Raw genomic sequence first — 22,547 nt, forward strand, 5'->3', positions numbered from 1 at the left:
CCTCCATCTTCCCCATTTCTGTCATTTTGAGTACTCAAGACAATCCTTTACTTTTTCTGGAAAAGGGCTGTGATGTGCAGGAAATCTACTCAAATTCTTTAAAAAGTGCAGCTTTTTAAAAATTATTCAGGATTGCTTATATTGTCAGGAAAGCTAGAATTCTGCAAGGAGCTAGACCTGCTACAATTTCTCTACAGCAGACACAATCTCACTGGCTCCCCACTCTGCACTGGAGCACTTAGAAAACTGTAAGACAGACATCACTATTTCAATTCAACTCAGCATTCAACACCATCGTTCCCTCAGTAGTGATAACCAAGCTTGAAAACACGGACTGCTGTACCTCCCTCTGCAACTGACTTAGGAGCAGATTCTTCCCCTCTGTCATTAGATATCTGAATGTTCCATGAACCTCATTATTCTTTTTTTTTGCATTATTTCTATAATTTATAGAATTTTATCTCTTCGTATTGTATTGCTGCAGCAAATCAAATTTCATATGCCAGTTATAATAAATCTGAGATTTTCCAGACTATTGAATATTATCCATATTAATATTCAAATAAATTTAAATTCACTTTTTAAAAAATAGTATTACACTTTAGTATAATATTTTAAGAGAACCTAGCAAGTTGCAAAGGTACATGCCCTTTATTCTCAGATGGTTCAGCTACAACGAGCAGCCACAGAGCTCCAGGGTGCTGGTGAGTTTAGCAGGAACATGTGAAAAGGAACGTTGGATTTCTGGAGAATGGTGCTTGGTAAATTTCAAGGGTGTTCTGGAATCAGAACTTGATGAATTTCAATGTGTGAAAACAGGATCCATGTACTAAGTGGGATGCAGAACCCTGCAGCCCTTGTGTTACATGGTGCATGGGAGCCATCTGAACTCATCTTATGAAATGTTGAAGTTTGAAGTGAGGGTTTGTTAAATGAGATCCATTGCAAATATCTTGAGCAGGGGCTTCTTCGTAGAGTGAAATGGCAACCATGCACTATAACTCCTTTTCACTTGTGCTACCTGATGTGCTGAAGTGATCTGTATGGATGGCATGCAGAACAAATGTTTTCATTGTACCTTGGTACATATGACAATAATAAGCCAATTTACCATTAAAAAAATTACTTATCAAAAATTGCATCGCTATCTTACTGGCCCAAACTGGTCAGAATTGCTCCTTTTAGTAAAATACAATTGAATGATAGGCTGCTCAAAGAAGCAAAAAAATCCAATTAGATCTATTGTATTAAAAGGACAAGACCAGCATCATTTCTTTGACATACATCCCACATCTGGTGTACATTTTAACTCTTTCAGTACTGCTGGGTCCAATTCCAAGACTTCCACGATAACCTTCACTGCATAGACAACAGCAGAACAAGTGATGCCCACATGATGAGAAAGAATAATAAACAAATCCACCCTGGACAAATGCAGTACAAAAGTGGTCATGAAAAATGCTGGACTGTTAAAAATTAACTTGATTCATTAAATATCATTCAGAAAAGAATGTGTAAATTCTATGCCTTCCCAACTGACTTGTAGACTAGCAGCTTTGCATTCAATTACTTCGACTCAAGCTCAGATTTCTCCCAACAAAACAAGATGGCTAGAGCATCTGCTGGTGCATGTGGAGAATGAGGGGAGGGAGAAAGATACGTTTTCAGTTAACACACTGCATGAGGACTAGAAGTGGAGAGGGAAGGTGCCCAAATCTCTCTCGTACCTCATGGTACTTCTTTAAACCAAATCATTGATAAATTTTTATGCCTCCAATCTATTAACATTTCCAAATCCCTTTGTGTCATAGTTGTCAGTGAAGAACCTTGAAATGTTTCACTAGATAAAAAAAATCGTAAAGGTGCACAGTTGGTTGCTGCAAGCCTAGCAGTTGTCAGAGCAAATAGGGTATGCTAATTGGCAACAAAACCAAAATGAGTCAATTCTTCCTCCTCCAGTGGAGGAAACACAACTAGAATTAGTAGTTTGTAAAAAAAAATGTGTGCCTCTGTTGTATCAGTGCATGTGATTTCCCCCAGATGGATAGCATACACCCAAATATTTAAATAATTCTCCAGTTTGTTTGAAGCAATATTAGGAGACTTGATATTAGTGCAAGAAAAGTCTTCAGTGATTCAAATCATCCATTTGGCACTACAGAAGATTGTCAAACATTTGAACCATACTGGGACTGCTCTGAAAAAGTGATAATAAACATTGTGGTCAAGACTTAAATACATTACAAATGAGCTACAGAATTGAAAAGATCAAAATATACTAATTTTTGCTGAGGTTGCAGGAACTTTAGAGTCATAGAGTCATAGAAAAGTACAGCATAGAAAAGGCCCTTTGTCCCACTTAATCCATGCCAACATCTTTTAAATTGCCTACTCCCATCGACCTGCACCCAGACCATAGCCCTCCATACCCCTACTATCCATGGACCCATCCAAACTTCACTTAAACAGTGAAATTGAACTCACATGCACCACTTGTGCTGGCAGCTCATTTCACACTCTCCACTCTGAGTAGTTTCCCTCCATGCTCCCCTTAAACTTCTTACTTTTCACTCTTAACCCATGACCTCTGGTTTTAGTTGACACATCCAACCTCAGTGGAAAAAGCCTGCTTGTATTTACCCTGTTAATCAAGCATTAAGGAACATGTATAATGTTATATTAAAAAAAAATCATCTGATATTTGTTCAAGTGGATGTTTATTGCTTTTGTTGCATCAGCTTGCCATCCATCATGGTTAAACCCCATTTACAAGATTCTGTTTTAATGTAGACTCAAGGATCATGAACACTGCATCTTAAGAATTATATTTATTTGCCCTTACCCCTTTCCAAGTGCCATTAAGGCATTTTTGTGCAATGATTCTTCTTATAATTGGAGATGCTTAATCTGCAAATGGACAATTAGGAAGAGCAAACATTTTACTTGGCAGAGCCAAAATCACATTATTTTTGTTAATAGTACAGGGAAGTCAACAGCTCCAACCTCATTTGTGCAAATACAAATAAATTAACAAACAAATCATGCATGAGTAACTACACAATTAGGGTAATATCTGTCAAACACAAAACCACAAAATACCTGCATTGCTTCAAAATGATGTATATTGTGGGAGTCCTAGATAGCATACCAATTTAAGTCCTCTTATAATCTTACAGTAATGTTCAAACCTACTGGACAATTTGAAACTCACTCTCATTTTCATTGAATGCATAAATATAAATTATAACTTTCAAAGCAGTGCAAGCTTAAAAGTTCACAAATTAGCAACAGCAGGAAAAAAAAATCATTCTTCATCAGATCATTTTTATATAAACATATTTTCCATTAGAAGTTTATTTCAGCACTTCTAAAAACCAACACAACAGTTGAACTACAATGGACTGGTAACATTTTAATATACAACACCTAACAGTAATGTCTCCATTTAGACAACTGCAATCAGATCCTATTAAGTTCAATTAAAAGCCATGTGCATCACGGTTTGTTCTTAAGTAGGAGTTTCTTAAGCACTCACACACTCTGCTTGCCAAATGTAAGTAGCATCCATTACTGTCAAAAAGGCTGCAACCTCAAGTCTGAACACAGTCAAGCTAAGCTGCCAACATCCCTGTATCCAGGCCTAAAATGGTAAAAGCAACCTTGGTGTCAGCAATAGGGAACGGGAGTTTAATTTACTTAGGTTTAAAACAACTATGAAAGGAAGAATAATGTGCCACAAATGAGTTTTTTTGTGCTTTTCTTTTTATAATAAATTGCATTCTTTGTGAAACTAACAAAAATTGAAGTTATTAAAAATAATCATAGCAATTTATTAATTATGCACAAGTTGAAAACCATCATAAACAGTAGTGACCAAGAGCTTCCAGAGACTGGGTGACATCTTGTAAAACTTCAACATTGTTTGTAGTTAATTATCAAATGTGAATGAATTCATTTTCCCACAAATTTAAATTTCCCTGTTATCAGGCACCTGATCTCCTAACAAATAGCTTTCTCAGTTGCCTAGACACTTCTGATCAAGTCTGCAGTGCACGTGGTCAATTCTAAACTCCATCTGAGCAAAACAGTTACCACTTCAGCACAACAGTCAACCATTTCTTACTGCATGTACACAGATCTCAATTGCTAACGAAGCTTTTGCAAAACACTAGTAACATCAGAAGGCACAAAAATCAATTGGAAGTATCAGGTCAAGCAAAACATAATCAAATGCCCCCAGCTGACAGCAATCAATGCCAAATCGTTGACTCAAAGTGGTTCCACTTTGCAAGGAATTAAGCTATCATTGCAAATCTGTTGATACACCAATCAGCCCACTGACGCACATGGTTGGAGTTCCTGTAGGTTTATTTGAACATGTAAAACAAAAGGAGAGAATATCCACAAGCTTGATGGGGATGGGGATGAGTTCAGATGCATGGTGAAAGAGCCAATGGGAGAGAGGTGGGAAGAACAGAGATCTCTAATGACATATGAGCAGCTATTGTTGACTATGTCCTAAATCATGGCCTGTCCATGAGTGAGGCTGGTCTAAAAGTGCAGCTAATGTGTCATGTTCATGTGTGGTATCAATTATCCCTACACTCAGGAATGAGAATCTGGTAAGAAATCACATCGCAAATGTATGTTACACAAATGCATTTGACACCCATTTTTTCCCCCCACAAATAATGCGCTACAGTAAACGCACTCATTTGAAATATATCTTAGAATTGCAAGACTACCTCAGGCGGACGGGCAAGCCAAGGTGTTCGAAGCTTAACAAGAAGCAACAATTGTTCAGATGGTGTTAATGAACAATGCCATACACTTGCATGAAATACAGACAGCTGTAATTGCAGACTTTATCATCTTCTCAAATATTGTCAGTATATTGACAATTTATAGTGTTGGAATGTCACCACATCGAACTGAAACATACCTACGTAGTGCCCTTTGATAGAAACAGTGACAGGGTTAAGGAACTGAGGTATCTGTACTGTGTGTACAGATATGTTGTCAGCATTGTACATGTGGGCTTTACAAAGTACTTCATTCCTTTTCACTCTTCTATGTCTTTCACTTTCCATCTTCTCTGTTGCAATTACAGAGGATAATAGAACTAGAGTCCAATGTGATGCTACACAAATTCATCCACATTGATGAAGCTGGCTTCAATACTGTACGTCCAAGACAAGCAGCAAGGAAGGAATGGTGCGAGGCAAAGAACGACAGTCCAGGAAAATGACAGAGGTTCAAACATTACCATGTGTGCAGCCATACTAGACACTGCTGTTCTAGCATATCTCCCAATGATTAGGCCATGTAACATCCCACACCATATCAGATTCCTTTCCAAGCACATTCCATGTGCTTTACAGGTAACTCTTATTGTCCGAGGAGGAACAAGACGTCAAGATCAATGGCCCACAATGTCATCATATGGGACAATGTATCTTTCCACCACTCACTTGCAGTGGTTTCAAGCTCATCTACGCACGAGCGTGGAATTCCTTCCACCATACTCCCATTTCTCAAACTTACTGTAGAGTTTTTTTTTCCTCCCCCAGAGATGGAAGGTCCATGACAAGCATCCTTATCATCAAATACTGCTAATGGGCACTATGACATACAATCACCATGTCAAAAAACCAGGGCTGGAGCAGGTATTTCCCCCACTGCATCGCGAGGAAGCATATTCTCTGTGATGCCGATGAAAAGATGTGGTTTAACATTAGGGACAGAATATATCAGACGTGAACATTATTGCACTGCATGTGTTATCGGAGATGTATGGCTGTGTGACGCACCTAGTATGGTAGTGTAGTGGGTAGTGCTTGTCGCTCTCGCTTTCAGCTTCCACCGCTGGCTAGCAGTCTTGCAAAAAGGAGAGATGAATGTGAAAGTCTCTCCCTGGCAGAACATAGCCTCTCCTACAGCAAGCCTCATGTACAGCCATCTTGCTGGCAACACATGGAAACTGAATACCCTTCAGACTCAGGTTGAACTACAGAGGACAGGGAGGAGGTCTGGCCCCTGCACACGTAGAACACAGGCCCACCGGCATGTAGACACATCCTGGTGCTCATGAACCAGATCCCCAGCTATGGTCAAATAGCCCCACTGCTTTGTGGGCAGCCTCGGAAGAGAGACAAAGGCTACAGGAGTAAACCAAGATAGAAAATCCAGAGTGTAGTCCCCAAGGTGGCTGGACATTGCTGAACATCCTTCTAGCAGCTCTTGCAGCCAAGCGGGTGCCAAGCAAATTGCTTTGCTTTCCTTTGGAGTACACCGGTGAGGCTGAGAGGGGGATCTTGATGACTAGGTATCTCAAGATCTACATACCTTCCACCCAGACTTGTCCATTGTCCTTTGAGACAGAGGGATGCCATCATCACTATGTTTTCTCCCCCTAAAGATGACAGCAATTTTATCTTCAACTTTCATGTAATAACAGATAGTGAACTGCTGAGATTACAGTGAATACTGTAATCATTCCGTTGGTCCTTCAATGTCCTCATTTGTGATTGGAGTTGTAATCGTTATATTTACAGTAATGGACTAAATGTCCTGACCTCTGGAATTCTACAAAGTAACAAACATCACACTGTACGACTGACTACACTGTTCATGTTATGACTCAGTGAGAAGGATGATCAGTGTTTTGCCAGTGATGTTCTGGTGATTGCTTATTTGTGTTAGTGGTGTAATGCGTGCTACTGTTTTAATTGAATTATTCATCGTATTTATTGTTTTGACAGTGAGAATGAGTATTTTGTGATGGTATCAACTGTTTTGAGAACGCGGCTATCGTTTTGACCAGTATGAATAAGCAACCAAGCAAAACTATTAACAGCATAAGTGAAATCAGGAGTCAGCAACCAAGGAAATTTATTGCAATTGCAAACTGCAATTGTAATACAGGAGCTGCAGCTAGCCAAGAATCCAAAATAATAGGGCAGGAGCTCCCCTTACTACTATCACTGTGAAATAACTGCTACCTCCTTCTCACTGACTCAACATTCTGTAGTTTGTGCCCAATAATTTACCCACCATTCAGTTCAGAATTCTCTGCCACTGATTTTGCAATGTGGCAACATAAGGTACACTTTAAATTGTGTGTATGAAAACATTTGTGCTGGGGAAGTGGAGCTATCAATATTTGATCAGTGCTTCACATTATATGTTAGTGTAAAGACCTTTATAATCCAGATGAAAAATATAATCTAGCACAATAAACATTATAATAGCAATTAAGATTAAACACAGCAAATGATCTCCTGCAGTACTTAACAAAGAGGCACACTTTAACTCTTTTGTAAATGTAGCTTTTTTCCACAAATCAAGCACAGACCAATTTAACTTTATGACTATATAATATTGATAGTTCTAAACAAAAAGAGGCAAGAATCAATGTTTACTCCATACTGGGGTTGCCATGGGCCCTTGTGGTGATCTATCAATTATAATGAATTCTTCAGGGTTGTCAAAGGCTTGATAGTGGATTAATAATTCCTGGATAGCACATTCCTCAATCTGAAAATAAGACAAAAAAAGTCACTTACAAAATTTGGAGACATTAGATAACAGTAATTATTAAATTACTTCCTGGTTAATTGAAAAATCCATTAGCAACAGACCCTCATTAACATGATTAACATTAACATGGCTAATAAACACATTATGTACAACTTTAGACATAAAATACAAGTGATGAAGATGAGTCTAATGAGTTTTCTGCCTTTTTACTGGGAGTCTCTGGAAATGTGCCTTATTAGTCCCTCGCTAACAGCCACTGGGCTCCATGGTGAGAAACCCACTATACATCTAGGGTTTATACAATTTTGGTCCTGCCAAACCTGTGAAGTTGGGATGTCTTGCCCACCAAAACCCCGGTTTGTGTGAATTCTGTGTGATTTACTGGCCCCCTGCAAGACGTGTTGACAAGAAATAATAGATTGTACAGTGCATGGAATTATAAAGAAAGTATATTTATGAACGTTAACTTAACCAAAGAGCTATTAAAAGAAAGATGAAAGACAAAAAGAGCCCATTATAACTAAACAGTCAAATGTGCACACAAGTTGGAGCTCATCTTGAAGTTGTCTGTAACTCACACGCTGGACCCTTGGTCTGCGTGGAAGCACACACCATCTTCCGAATGTCGCTCAAAATCCATTTTGAACAAGCAGGCTCTCCCATGGGAGTATTGGTCCTCCCTCCTTGAAACCATTTATCGACACAAATTACTTTGTGCAACAGGAACGGCATCCTCAGCCATCTTCCTTCCTGTCTTCTCCCAGCTCCCACCAAAAACCCTTGACCCACACCAGTGTCCCTCACAAAAAAACCTCTCCATCCAGCATCTTCTTGAACCTTCTCTCAACTCCAACATTCTTATGGGCTGACACCACATTCCCAAGTTGAACAACAAAGCCACTTATCTCAGCTCAAACCCATATGGGCTGAAAGCAGAACAGACTGCTCTTACAACTGCTAAAATGAAATACCTAGAGCCTAGCAGTAAAAAAAAATCTTAAACAGGGCGCTACACTAGTTTTTCCCCTCTGAAATCTTAAACAGTAATCTTCTTCTTCATGTGCCTTGCACATTACACGCTTGGCTCTCCACATCGAACGATCCCTCGCAGAGTCAATAATATCTCGCACACTTAGATCTGTTAGTTCTTTCACAGTGTCCATATATTTTCTTCTTTGCCTTCTTCTTCCACATTTCCCAGGCATACGGCCTTGTAATGTAAGGCATTCTATTTCTCCCTTTCTGATGACATGGCCCAGGAATTTAAGTTTCCTCTCATTTAATGTTCTCATTAAAGATCTTTCTGTATGGGCACATTGGACTACTGTCTCATTAGTTACCCTATCTCTATATGATATTTTCAGCATTCTTCTAAGAAACCACATTTCTATTGCTTCTAAGTTTCTTTGGAGTTCTGGTGTTATAGTCCATGTTTCAGAAGCATACAGCAAGATTGACCAGATGTAACATTTTAGTAGCCTCAGCCTTGTTGTCATAGAAATGTGTCTGTTGGTTATGAAAGTTGGTTTTGGCAATGGCAATTATTCCTTTTATTTCTACTTTACTTCGAGCATCTTGTGATACAAAACTACCAAGGTAATTAAAGCTGGTCTTTTGTTCAGTCTCTTGGTTACAGACGTACAATTGGCAGTTGGGAGTATCCTGTTGTTTTGATATTACCATTCATTTGTTTTTTTTTTGTTTTTTTTTACAGTTGATGGTTACACCAAAATCTGCACTTGTTTGTACTACTTTGTCTAGGAGGATTTGTAGGTCTTCTGCAGCACTTGCTATTAGGGTGGTATCGTCTGCATATAGAAACATAGAAACATAGAAAATAGGTGCAGGAGTAGGCCATTCGGCCCTTCGAGCCTGCACCGCCATTTATTATGATCATGGCTGATCATCCAACTCAGAACCCCGCCCCAGCCTTCCCTCCATACCCCCTGACCCCCGTAGCCACAAGGGCCATATCTAACTCCCTCTTAAATATAGCCAATGAACTGGCCTCAACAGTTTCCTGTGGCAGAGAATTCCACAGATTCACCACTCTCTGTGTGAAGAAGTTTTTCCTAATCTCGGTCCTAAAAGGCTTCCCCTCTATCCTCAAACTGTGACCCCTCGTTCTGGACTTCCCCAACATCGGGAACAATCTTCCTGCATCTAGCCTGTCCAATCCCTTTAGGATCTTATACGTTTCAATCAGATCCCCCCTCAATCTTCTAAGAGTACAAGCCCAATTCATCCAGTCTTTCTTCATATGAAAGTCCTGCCATCCCAGGAATCAATCTGGTGAACCTTCTTTGTACTCCCTCTATGGCAAAGATGTCTTTCCTCAGATTAGGGGACCAAAACTGCACACAATAGTCCAGGTGTGGTCTCACCAAGGCCTTGTACAACTGCAGTAGTACCTCCCTGCTCCTGTACTCGAATCCTCTCGCTATAAATGCCAGCATACCATTCGCCTTTTTCACTGCCTGCTGTACCTGCATGCCCACTTTCAATGACTGGTGTATAATGACACCCAGGTCTCGTTGCACCTCCCCTTTTCCTAATCGGCCACCATTCAGATAATAATCTGTTTTCCTATTTTTGCCACCAAAGTGGATAACTTCACATTTATCCACATTAAATTGCATCTGCCATGAATTTGCCCACTCACCCAACCTATCCAAGTCACCCTGCATCCTCTTAGCATCCTCCTCACTGCTAACACTGCCACCCAGCTTCGTGTCATCCGCAAACTTGGAGATGTTGCATTTAATTCCCTCATCCAAGTCATTAATATATATTGTAAACAACTGGGGTCCCAGCACTGAGCCTTGCGGTACCCCACTAGTCACCGCCTGCCATTCTGAAAAGGTCCCGTTTATTCCCACTCTTTGCTTCCTGTCTGCTAACCAATTCTCCACCCACACCAATACCTTACCCCCAATACCGTGTGCTTTAAGTTTGCACACTAATCTCCTGTGTGGGACCTTGTCAAAAGCCTTTTGAAAATCCAAATATACCACATCCACTGGTTCTCCCCTATCCACTCTACTAGTTACATCCTCAAAAAATTCTATGAGATTCATCAGACATGATTTTCCTTTCACAAATCCATGCTGACTTTGTCTGATCATTTCACCGCTTTCCAAATGTGCTGTTATCACATCCTTGATAACTGACTCCAGCAGTTTCCCCACCACCGACGTTAGGCTAACCAGTCTATAATTCCCCGGTTTCTCTCTCCCTCCTTTTTTAAAAAGTGGGGTTACATTAGCCACCCTCCAATCCTCAGGAACTAGTCCAGAATCTAATGAGTTTTGAAAAATTATCACTAATGCATCCACTATTTCTTGGGCTACTTCTTTAAGCACTCTAGGATGCAGACCATCTGGCCCTGGGGATTTATCTGCCTTCAATCCCTTCAATTTACCTAACACCACTTCCCTACTAACATGTATTTCGCTCAGTTCCTCCATCTCACTGGACCCTCTGTCCCTTACTATTTCTGGAAGATTATTTATGTCCTCCTTAGTGAAGACAGAACCAAAGTAATTATTCAATTGGTCTGCCATGTCCTTGCTCCCCATAATCAATTCGCCTGTTTCTGTCTGCAGGGGACCTACATTTGTCTTTACCAGTCTTTTCCTTTTTACATATCTATAAAAGCTTTTACAGTCCGTTTTTATGTTCCCTGCCAGTTTTCTCTCATAATCTTTTTTCCCCTTCCTAATTACGCCCTTTATCCTCCTCTGCTGAACTCTGAATTTCTCCCAGTCCTCAGGTGAGCCACTTTTTCTGGCTAATTTGTATGCTTCTTCTTTGGAATTGATACTATCCCTAATTTCTCTTGTCAACCACGGGTGCACTACCTTCCTTGATTTATTCTTTTGCCAAACTGGAATGAACAATTGTTGTAGTTCATCCACGCAACCTTTAAATGCTTGCCATTGCATATCCACCGTCAATCCTTTAAGTGTCATTTGCCAGTCTATCTTAGCTAATTCACGTCTCATACCTTCAAAGTCACCCCTCTTTAAGTTCAGAACCTTTGTTTCTGAATTAACTATGTCACTCTCAATATCTTATATTGTTGATGTTAACACCTCCAATTTTTATCCCATTAAGGTCTTCTATTTCTCTCTGAGAATCATTTCACTATAGATATTAAATAATTCTGGTGAGACAACGCATCCCTGTCTAACTCCTCTTTGAATTTTAGTCCAACTGCTTATATTATCATCACTTTTTACCGCCGCCGTTTGATTCCAATATAAACAGTAATGCATCATGAATATACAGAAATTTGGACAGATGGGCATGGGACGAGCAGATAGTTTCACTAGTGTTTTGAAAACCCCAGCTACAAAGTAGTGTTTGAAGTTGAGTCTAATGCCTTTGAATATCTAGCTTTGACTAAGTTATAAAGTAGATTTTAAAAAATGAAGTATTAATGACCAAAAGCGAATTGTGATTGTTTCACTCTATGACTAATTTTACACAACAAAGACACTCATACTTCAACCCAACTTGTCCAAGCAGATCAGATGGCTATCTAAGCTAGTTCCATTTGTCCATGTTTCACTCATTCCCTTCTAAATCTTTTCAAATGCACTTACCCAAATGTGTTTTTAAAACTGTAGTTGTAACCACTTCTACCATTTTCTCTGGCAGATCTTTCTCTATACTCATCACCCTCTATGAAAAAGATAAGGGATATACAGAAACATTTAATTTCTGCTCTCTACTTGTTACTTGTTACATACACCTGTTAGGGTGCATTCTCCAGATACCTTTTAAGGTAACCGTAGCCTTCAGCCAGGAGCAGATGCCAGCAGGTGGTTCCCAACCTTCACAGAGTGTTTCGACCCTTAACCACGACACTCTCCAGTTGGTGGGCCGGCAATGGTGGCCAAATCAATGCCCATCTGCTCCTGGCTTCCAGCTCCCCTCCTCTCACCTACTCCAAATCCAGCAAGAGGCTCGTTCTGCCTCTTCCCCCATCCTACGAGCAACTTGTTTTTCGCTCCTTTCATCCAGGCCCAGAGCTGACAACTGACAACTGCCATGCTGATTTGGCTGGGAAACCTCTGCAGCCGATCTCCACAGGGAACAACCCTGCCTGCCATTCCTTGTCTTTACACTCCTACACTAAATGTACGTCCTCTAGTTTTAGTCTCCCCTATACTGGGAAAAGACTATCTAACACTCCTTATGATCTTATGAAACTCTAAAAATCACTTTTCAACCAGTTAGGCAGCATCTATGGAAATGGGCAAGTAGTTGATGTTTTGGGCCAACGTCCTTCACGTTGACTGCTTATTCATTTCCATAGATGATGCCTGACGTGCTGGAGTTCCTGTGTATTGCTCTGGATTTCCAGTTTCTGCAGAGTATCTTGTGTTTATGATTCACCGTGAATCTTTCCTATGTTGTCTCTAGCATAATCACATACTTCCTGTACTGTGATGATCTCATTTGCACACAATGCTCCAAGTGTTGTCTAACTGATGCTTCTCACAACAATCAAGAGAAAATCTGCAGATGCTGGATATCCGAGCAACACACACAAAATGCTGAAGGAACTCAACAGGCCAGGCAGCATTTATGGAAAAGAGTACAGTCAACGATTCAGGCCGAAACCCTTTGGCAGGACAACTTCAAAAAGCTTTTATGGATGACTCAGTTATGCAAAAACTTCAGATGTAATTAGATATGCAAATACTCCAATATGAGGGGATGGAATTTCAGGTTCATTCCAAATGATTTTTAACGGTCTCACAAGAAGCTGCAAATACAGGAATCTGGAGCAATAAGCAATCTGCTGGAAGAATTCAGTGGGTTGAACAGCATCTGTGAGAGGGAAATAATTGTTGATGTCTCGGGTCAAAATCCCATTTCAGTACCTAGTTTGTCAAAGACAGATTTATCAAAGTGTATAGATAGCCGAGTATGGTTATATTCTGAAAGCCTGCGAGCTATATATTTGTGAATCCTGATGGCTCACCTTCTGGCTATCAAGCTGACATTTCCTATATTTCCCAGAAAAAGACCAGGGCCTCTGTGCCCATGCTCCATTAAAACAATGGGTTCACCGGAAAAGTAATACTATGTAACACATTTTTTAAAATGAATTAAAGGTGTATTTGGGATATTAATAAGTAATATTATAGGTCTCAAAGCACAAAAATCAGGCCAGCTGACCCACTGAGTTCACAGCAGTCATCAAGCACCCATCCCTACTAATTGAATATGGATCCCATTTTACTCTCCCCACATCCTCCTCCAACACCTCATGTTCTATCACTATAGACTAGGGGCAGGGTAAATTCTGGGTAAACCAGAGTTATATGGAAAATATGCAAATTCCACACAAGCAGCACAGATCAGAGTCAGGGTTGTGAGGTAACAACTCCATTTGCTGGGCCAACCTTACCAATTGTCTGGAAACCCTGTCAGTTCAGAGTTACCAAAGTTCAGAATGTGCTGATTCTAGGAGTTTTAGTGTACTTAAGAATTAGTGATATTGTAGCATAAATGGAGGTAATTCAACCAGTTGAACCTGTGCCAGGGCAAGCTCCAAAAATTGATGTATCACAGGAATTTTTGGCATTCCTTGTACGTGCTAGTCCAAATGGATCTGATCCTTCACAGTTCTTTATCTGTACTGGTATGCAATGATGTATCAAGTACTCAAGATGAATGTTTGTTTCTGCTACCTTGTCTGACAATATGTTCTGTGTTTTGAATTATTTCCTTAACTTGTGTCTGTTTCATCTAGCAATTATCTTCAATGAGTGCACTCCAATTGCACCCCATCTAGACCTGGCTTAATTATACAATTCCCCTCCACCTTGTGTGTTTCATTTTATATATGAATCACATAGCATAAAGCATCTAATGAAGATTCTGGAATAAAAAGAAATGTATTAATTACTCCAGGTACTCCCTGTATAAATGTCATCAGTATGAATCAGGACACCAAGAGTATACAGATTCACAGATGGTTTGTATAGAAAAGGAAAAAAATGATCCCATTGCCCTCGACATTGGTGAGCAATTTCTCATGTCCTTGGATAATCTCTAGAAAGATCTACCTCCCTTGAATTTCCAGTTAACTGTAGTAAAAAAGCAAGTAGTTTCAGGATGACAACTGAGAATAAAATGTTTCCTGTTTGTCAAATGTGAGGGATTTCAAATTGAAGGCATTTTGTAGATATCAAAGTAGCACAGTTGCTGTGATGTAAACACAGAGTTGCATTTTTAATGATCAGAAAGGGCAGAGTATACAGGATAGTGAAAGCCGTGTTTGGCAGGCTGTCTTCATTGCCTATGATATCCAGTACAAGAATGGGAAACCATGTTAGTTGTGCAACAGTTTACCTGTTTCATGTAACATTACCTGAATCAACGCCAGTGGCTTCTCCCTGCTCTTCACAAGTGCAGCCTCTTGCTGACGTTCCTCTTCCACAATAGCCGCAAAAGTAATTGGAGTCATTGTTGGTTGGCTTTTGGTAACCGTCGTTAACCAAGGACTGCTGGAGACGAAGCAATTTCAAGTGAATTCACTTCCTCATTAGACAGCAAGACCCAGTTGCCTTACAATTGTTAAGAATTGCTGAATATAAATTAGATGCCGTTCGACAAAGGAAAGATTACCCATAATATTCTGAATCTCGCAATTCTCAATTGTTAGCAAGTGCTATTTTGCTAAATTCGGATTCGTACACTTGAAGTACAATGGCTTTTTAAAGAGTAAATTATTTCCTGCATTTGCACTGGGCCAATTTTCAAAGTGGTCATCATAACATTAGATACATGTTACAAAAAAATCCACAAATGCAAGGCTAAGATTTACTTACTTTAACAAAGTGGTTTACAAAGGTCTTAAGGTAGAAGTTGTGTAAATAAGCAATTGTTACATACACACTAGACCAAAAATGTATTTGCTATCCTGGATGCCTACTGGAATTCACTTATGTATAATGTAAATTGAGACTAAGATGATTACAGATTTCATAAACAATCCACTAAAAACAGAGGATTTTGAAATCACCATAAGTCGGTCTTCAAGATGGACCAACAAAGCTTTTATTCGTATTAAGTACTACATTAATATTTAAAGGAAATAATTACTTTATGAAGCTTGACTTTAGCTTTGGTAGTGACTCATTCACTTTCAGCACCACATTTTGTGAGTAATTAATGCAGAAAACCAGGTAATTGCAAAGCATTTACAAACTTATTCTTCCAACTGTATATTAAATAAGTAATTCAAAAATAGAAATAAAAAACTAGTGAGGTAGTGTTCATGAATTCAGTGTCCATTCAAAATCAGACAGCAGAGGAGAAGAGGCTGACCCTGAATCATTGAGTATGCACCTTCACGCTTCTATACCTTCTTCCTCGTGGTTGCAATGAGAACAAGGCATGACCTGGGTGATAGCAGCCCTTAATGATGGATGCCGCCTTTTTGAGGCATCGCTCCTTGAAGATGTCCTGGATACTATGGAGGCTAGTGCCCACAATGAGCTGACAAGTAATAAACTTGTCAGCTCATTGTGGGCACTAGCCTCCATAGTATCCAGGACATACATGCCCTCTTGTCACCATCTGTATGCCCTCTTGTCACCATCTGAAATTCTGCCAACAATAGTTGTAATGTCAAATTTATAGATGGCATTTGAGCTGTGCCCAGCCACAGTCATGGGTGTAGAGAGAGTAGAGCAGTGGGCCGAGCACACATCCCCTGCGGTACACCAATGTCGACCGTCAGTGAGGTACAGATGTTATTTCCAATCCGTATAGATTATGGTCTTCTGGTGTGGAAGTCAAGGATTCAGTTGCAGAGGGAGGTACAGAGGCCCACATGCTCAAACTTTTTGGTTAGTATTGTGGCAATGATTATGTTAAATGCTGAGCTGCAGTCAATAAACATAAGTATTTGTATTGTCCAGATGTTCCAAGGCCACATGAAGAGCCAATGAGATTGCACCACTGTAGACCTAGAGTAGAAATTGGCAAATTGCAGAGTCTTTGCTGAGACAGAAGCTAATTCTAGCCATAACCAACTTCTCAAAGCACTTCATCACCGTCGATGTGAGTGCCACTCTAGTGCTACATTGATGTAGGTGTCGCTAAGGCAGCTCATCCTGCTCTTCCTGGGCACTGGTATAATCATTGCCCTTTTGAAGCAGGGAAGAACTTCCACTACCAAAATTTTGTGAGCAAAAGGATGAAAATAGGAGGTTAATAATAAAGCTCAACAGGCTCAGAACAAAAGGTAAGCTGTTTAGGGTGGATGGAGAGGAGGGAAAAATGTCTTCATGCGAAGGACTGTGAAGCTTTGGAATTCTCCACCCTGTAAATTCAGAATTCATTCACAACAAAAATCAACAGATTTCTAAAATAGAGAAAAAAGGGCTATGGGAATAGGACAGGAAAATGGTGTTGCAGAAAAAAAGATCAACATTTTGATGTATAGCAGAGCTGGCTCAAAAAGTCAAATAACCTACTCCTGCTCTTATTTCTTCTGTCCATAGAGAAGATCCATACAGCTATCCAAGAACAAAGAGGTTTGCACAAGATCTACTTATTTCAGAGCTCAAGCTACTTTATAAAAAGACAAAACAGTTCCAGTAAATAAGTTGACTGAAGAATTCTTTGAATGTTAACACATAAACATGAAGATTTAACTGAAATACAGTTTAGTTCTCTTGAATATTTCACATACACTTTATTGTACATCTCAAGAAATGAAAGTTTTTATGCAAGATATTGGACTGTTTGCACAGGGATCAACAGATTCACATATTGTGCAACCCTGCAGACAATAGTGACAAAGGTTGAATTATTAAAATTAACAAATAAACTTAAATCAACTGGTCATGCTTTTCTATGGATGACCCAATCTATAGTAGCAAAATACCTAAATGATTAGTGATATAGGTAAAGCTTTTGGAGAAAATTTTATATTAGAAAACCTGAACATAAAAAGTCCTGACGAAGGGTCTCGGCCTGAAACGTCGACTGCGCCTCTTCCTATAGATGCTGCCTGGCCTGCTGCGTTCACCAGCAACTTTGATGTATGTTGCATAAAACTGGATACTGTTATTTCATTATGTGTCAATTTAAATAGAAGTAGAAAGTGCATGCAACACCCAGCAAGTCAGGAAGCATTTTTTATTTCAGATTTCCAACATCTTCATTATTAAAACAGATTAAAATATAAAAAAAAGTTTTCTTGAATTCTTCACCTGATTGGTTGCTCATATTTGTTATGGTGCTCTTCTTCTTTAGAACTGTATTCCCATGAGCTGGAAAGCAGGGAATCACCTGGTCTTTCTGATGACTTCTCTTCTACCAATAGGTCACGGAATGATTTTGGAGAGGAGAACCCAATGAATGGAGTAGCCCTAAATAAAAATGTTTTGTAAGTGCTTACAATTACATTTTAAAGTAACTAAGGAGAACTAAATAAATCAGTACTGCTTCTCAATTATACCAAAGTTGACAGCCTAGTATATCTTCAAGTTTTCATATTTGGTTTTCACAACTGGAATTCCAAGCCTTTTACCTTGGATAAGTTCAATAAGAACTTCAAAATGGAAAAATATATTTAAGTGAGGCAAGTTGCACATGACATGAAGCTGATACATGAAGATCATCACAAACAAAACACTAACCAAACATATAACAGAAACAGGGCAAAAGCTTTAATTACTATTTAAAATTCATTCAATTTAATTTGTTATACTTGATCTTACCAAGCACTTCCCATCTTAGATGGGGTTAATTGTGCAGTTAGGCTTGATTTCAAGGGAGGGTTGTCCAGTCTGCTGTTTGTGCTTGGCTCTTTAGCAGCCATTGCAATCATCTTCCTTTGTTTCTGAGAGAGCTTTCCTCCATGGCACAATAATTTATTCCCACTGTGGAAATGTTGCATTGTTAAAGTTTTCTCACAGTCTTACACACTTCTGGCAGACATTTTTTATATTAAAAGGAAAAAGAATTGTTTTATATTTCAGTCCTATGAATGTTAATCTGCTCTGAAGGTTTAAACTATTGTCACTCTTCTAAACTATAAGAGTCATGGACAGGCATAGTATAGAAATAGGTAATTTGGCCCACCACATCCACTCTGGCCATCAATTACTCATTTACACTAATCTTACGTCAATTTTTTAAAATTCTCCCCACATTTTACATGGACAGGTTAGAAAGTTAGTTAAGAATTTTCCACATACTATTAGAACTTAACTTTTGGGGAATCAACTGAACGTTTCCAGGAACAATAAAATCTTTACCATCAGGGCAATACTACACATAACCCATTATCATATGCACATCGAGCTTTAGAATATCCATGATAGCACAAATTCCCTTCCTTGGAACGTAATATAGGCCAAATCTAATACAACACCTTTAGCCAATGCAGACTCCAAAGGGATTGTGATGAAAATAATGTATCAACATACACAGAATATATATTTACTGTGTGGAAAGGTTCATTTTACAGATGGTGAAAATATATGATTATTTCATTAAAAAAATGCTGTACTCTCTTCTCTACTCCTTATGCACTCACGACTGCATGGCCAGGTTCTTGTCTAATTCCACTTGCAACACGGATTCCCAACCTGGGGTCCACACACCCCGTGCTTAATGGCTTTGGTCCATGACATAGAAAAAGATTAGGAAGCCCTGATTTATAAGTTTGCAGATGGATACCAGCATAATGGGCAGTGTGTCAAATAATAATGAGCACAGGAAGAAGATAATGAGTCCAGTGAGATTGTATCATGACAAATCTTCCCTCAATGTCAGCAAAAAAAAGAGCTGGTCATTGACTTCAGGAAAGGGGGCAGTGCACATGTTTCTGCTTTATCAACAGTGCTGAGGTCAGGAGAGTTGAAAGCTTCAAGTTCCTAGGTGTAAACATCACCAGTAGCCTGTCCTGCTCCAGCCACATACTGTTACAAGAAATAGTTTAAGAACCCTTTGCAATTATTTGATTTTCTGCATTAATTCCTCAAAAAATGTGGTCTGATCTTCATCCAAGTCACATTAATAGACAAACACCATCTGCCTCAGCTAATATCACGCAAACAATTGTACTACTTCTCATCAGTACTGAATACACCATTTAAACAATCATAGTCTAGGTTTCAAGAAAGTAAGTGAACCTCTGGGGTAGTGCCTTCTACAAAAGCTATTTGGAGTCAGGTGTTCCAATCAATGAGATGAAATTGGAGGTGTAGGTTGTAGAGGTGCCCCACCCTATGAAAAACACACACAAAGTTAGGTTACTGACAGAGCCTGCTCTTCTCACGAAAGATCTGTTTATGTGCAGCATACCTCAATCAAAACAACTTTCAGAGGATCTTAGATAAAGGGTAGAGATGCATTGTGCTGGAAAAGGCTACAAAAGCATTTCTAAATACCTGCGTGTTCATCAGTCCACAGTCAGAGAAATTGTCTACAAAGATCACACCAAGAGCACAACGTGCAATGCTGAAGGACATAAGAACCCAAGGGTAACAGCAAAAGACCTGCAGAAATCTCCAGAACTTGCTGAAGTCTCTGTTCATGTGTCCACTATAAGAAAAACACTGAACAAAAATGGTGTTCATGGAAGAACACCATGGAGGAAACCACTGCTCACCAAAAAAACAACATTGCTGCGTGGCTCAAGTTTGTAAAATACAACCTGGATGATCCACAACACTTCTAGGACAATGTTCTGTGGACAGATAAGACAAAGTTTAACTTTCTGGCAGCAATGCACATTGCTATGTTTGGAGGAAAAAGGGCACTGCACATCAACACCAAAACCTCATCCCAGCTGAGGCATGGTGGAAGGAGCATCATGATTAGGGGTTGCTTTGCTGACTCAGGATCTGGACAGCTTGCAATCGTTGAGAGAACAATAAATTCAAAATTGTATCAAGACATTTTACAGGAGAATCCCAGGGTAGCAGTCCATCATCTGAAGCTTCATAGAAGTTGGATGATTTAAATAGACAATGATCCGAAACACAAGAGTAAAATCAACAAAAGAATGATTTAAAAATAAGAAAATTGTTTTTTTGGAATGGCCAAGTCAGAGTCCAGACCTTAACCCAAATGAGATGCTGTGGCATGACTTGAAAAGGGCTGTTCAAACCAGGTAATTACAAAGGTATCCCAGAAATATTGATGAACTGAAACCTTTTTGTATGGAGGAATGGTCTAAAATTGCTGCTCGCTGTTGTGCAAGTCTGTCAGCAGCTACAAGAAACATCTGGTGGAGGCTATTGTTACTAACGGAGGTTCTACCCGTTATTACAAGGTTCACATTATTTTTCCAGCTAGGCCTGTGAATGATTAAACAATGTGTTCAATAAAGACATGAAAGTACAACTGTTTACACATGTTACTAGTTTAGGCAGATTGTGTTTGTCTATTACTGTGACTTAGATGAAGATCAGACCACATTTTATGAGTAATTACTGCAAAAAAACAAGTAATTGCAAAGGGCTCACAAACTACTTCTTGCAACTGTAGATGTCACAGCAAAGAACACTCACCAGACCTTTATTTCTTCAGGAGGCTAGAGAAATTTGGCATATCCCCTCTGACCTTCACCAATTTCAACCATACACAAAAGACAAAATCCTATCCAGATCCACGTGGCTTGGTTTGGTTTGGTTTGGCAATTGCTTTGCCCATTGTCCAAAAGTAATTGTAAATAGTTGAGGACACAGTTCAGTGCATCACAGAAACCAGCCTCCTGTCCATGAACTACACTTTTTGTTGCCTCAGTAAACCAGCCAACATAAAGATCTCACCCACCCCAGATATTCTCTTCTCTTCATCCCAACCTCTATTAGACAGAAGTCATAAGTGCCTGAAAGCACATACCACTAGGCTGAAAGACAGCCTCAATCCTATTATAAATCTATCAAACAGTCCCTTAGTATAATAAGATCACTGTTCTGAGCGGTGCGGGAGCATGGCTACGCAGTAACTGAAATGCTCCTGCGCACATAGCCTTTGTTGCCGAAATTTTCTTAATTTCTCACAGCTGGAATTTTCCTAACATTTGAACAGCCAAGCAGTTTTTAGAGTGTAAAAAATTTCCCACTCAGAGCAAAGGTGTAAAAAAAAATCAGAGGGAACATTAAGATGGACTCTCAACTTGACAACCTACGTCATTAGGGCCTTGCACCTTGTTTACCTGCTCTGCACTTTCTCTGTAATTGTAATACATTATTCTGCATTATGTTAGTTTTTAACCTTGTACAACTTTAAATGTTGTAATGAATTATCTATATGGACAGTACGCAAGACAAATTCTTCACTGTACCTTGGTTCTTGTCACAATAAACCAATTTATCAATTTATAGAAAAGTATGGGATGATATGAAATGTTATTACTGACAGCTTTGGATTTACTCATGGTTACAAGGAGCAAAATACCAGTCTCAGGATGAGTATTTTAAAAATTCACCTGAAGATGTGTCTTCAACAAAACAAAAACAAATTTGAATAATATTCCACAATATGCAAAAATAGCAGAATGGAGAATAGTGAAAATCTTTGTTCAGATTATTTAGTTTTAAGATTTTACAGATTTGCTCTTACCCTGCATTAGTCTTTGGCGCACTGACACATTTTTGCATATTTTCCTCCATTTCCATTATTGCTCGTAGGCCTACAGTGGGAGGTCTTGCAGGACTAATAAAAAATAATTTTAAATTGTCAGGAAGACTTCAGTGAGTTACATTTGAACTGCTCTAATAACAGAAGGATTAATAAAATTAAACATTAAACAGGTCTCAAGCACTGAAGCTAAGAAACACAAAGTATTTGCACGTACTAGGTCCAAATGATAACTTGGCTTTGACATGGGAGGAAAGATGAAAAAAAACTCAAGGAAGAATAAGAAAGAGGATACAGCTGAAACAGCAAGGACAATAAGATGGTCTTGGAGCTATTACAATCACATTGGCCACCTTTTGCACAACGTGCTCCTCTAA

The 22,547-nt window shown here is 39.2% G+C and overlaps 1 protein-coding gene across 3 annotated transcripts in view; it reads right to left on the minus strand.

Moving 5' to 3' along the window:
* Nucleotides 1–2,709: 2,709 nt before the first annotated feature.
* ibtk (inhibitor of Bruton agammaglobulinemia tyrosine kinase) overlaps nt 2,710–22,547 on the minus strand; it is a 175,515-nt gene continuing 155,677 nt past the window's right edge. The window contains exons 24-28 of one of the 3 annotated variants that reach the window (XM_063040345.1): nt 22,153–22,245; nt 18,294–18,455; nt 17,784–17,942; nt 14,930–15,062; nt 2,710–7,536 (exon numbers count right to left, since the gene is read on the minus strand). In XM_063040345.1, the coding sequence (XP_062896415.1) occupies nt 7,411–7,536; nt 14,930–15,062; nt 17,784–17,942; nt 18,294–18,455; nt 22,153–22,245 (673 nt within the window). In that variant the 3' untranslated portion in view covers nt 2,710–7,410. Of the gene's footprint in view, nt 7,537–14,929; nt 15,066–17,783; nt 17,943–18,293; nt 18,456–22,152; nt 22,246–22,547 lie in introns of those variants that run through there. The other 2 variants (XM_063040344.1, XM_063040346.1) reach the window with 2 other exon arrangements.

Source organism: Mobula hypostoma, chromosome 2 (genome assembly GCF_963921235.1).
Source record: "Mobula hypostoma chromosome 2, sMobHyp1.1, whole genome shotgun sequence".
In the NCBI taxonomy this organism is placed as follows: Eukaryota; Metazoa; Chordata; class Chondrichthyes; order Myliobatiformes; family Myliobatidae; genus Mobula; species Mobula hypostoma.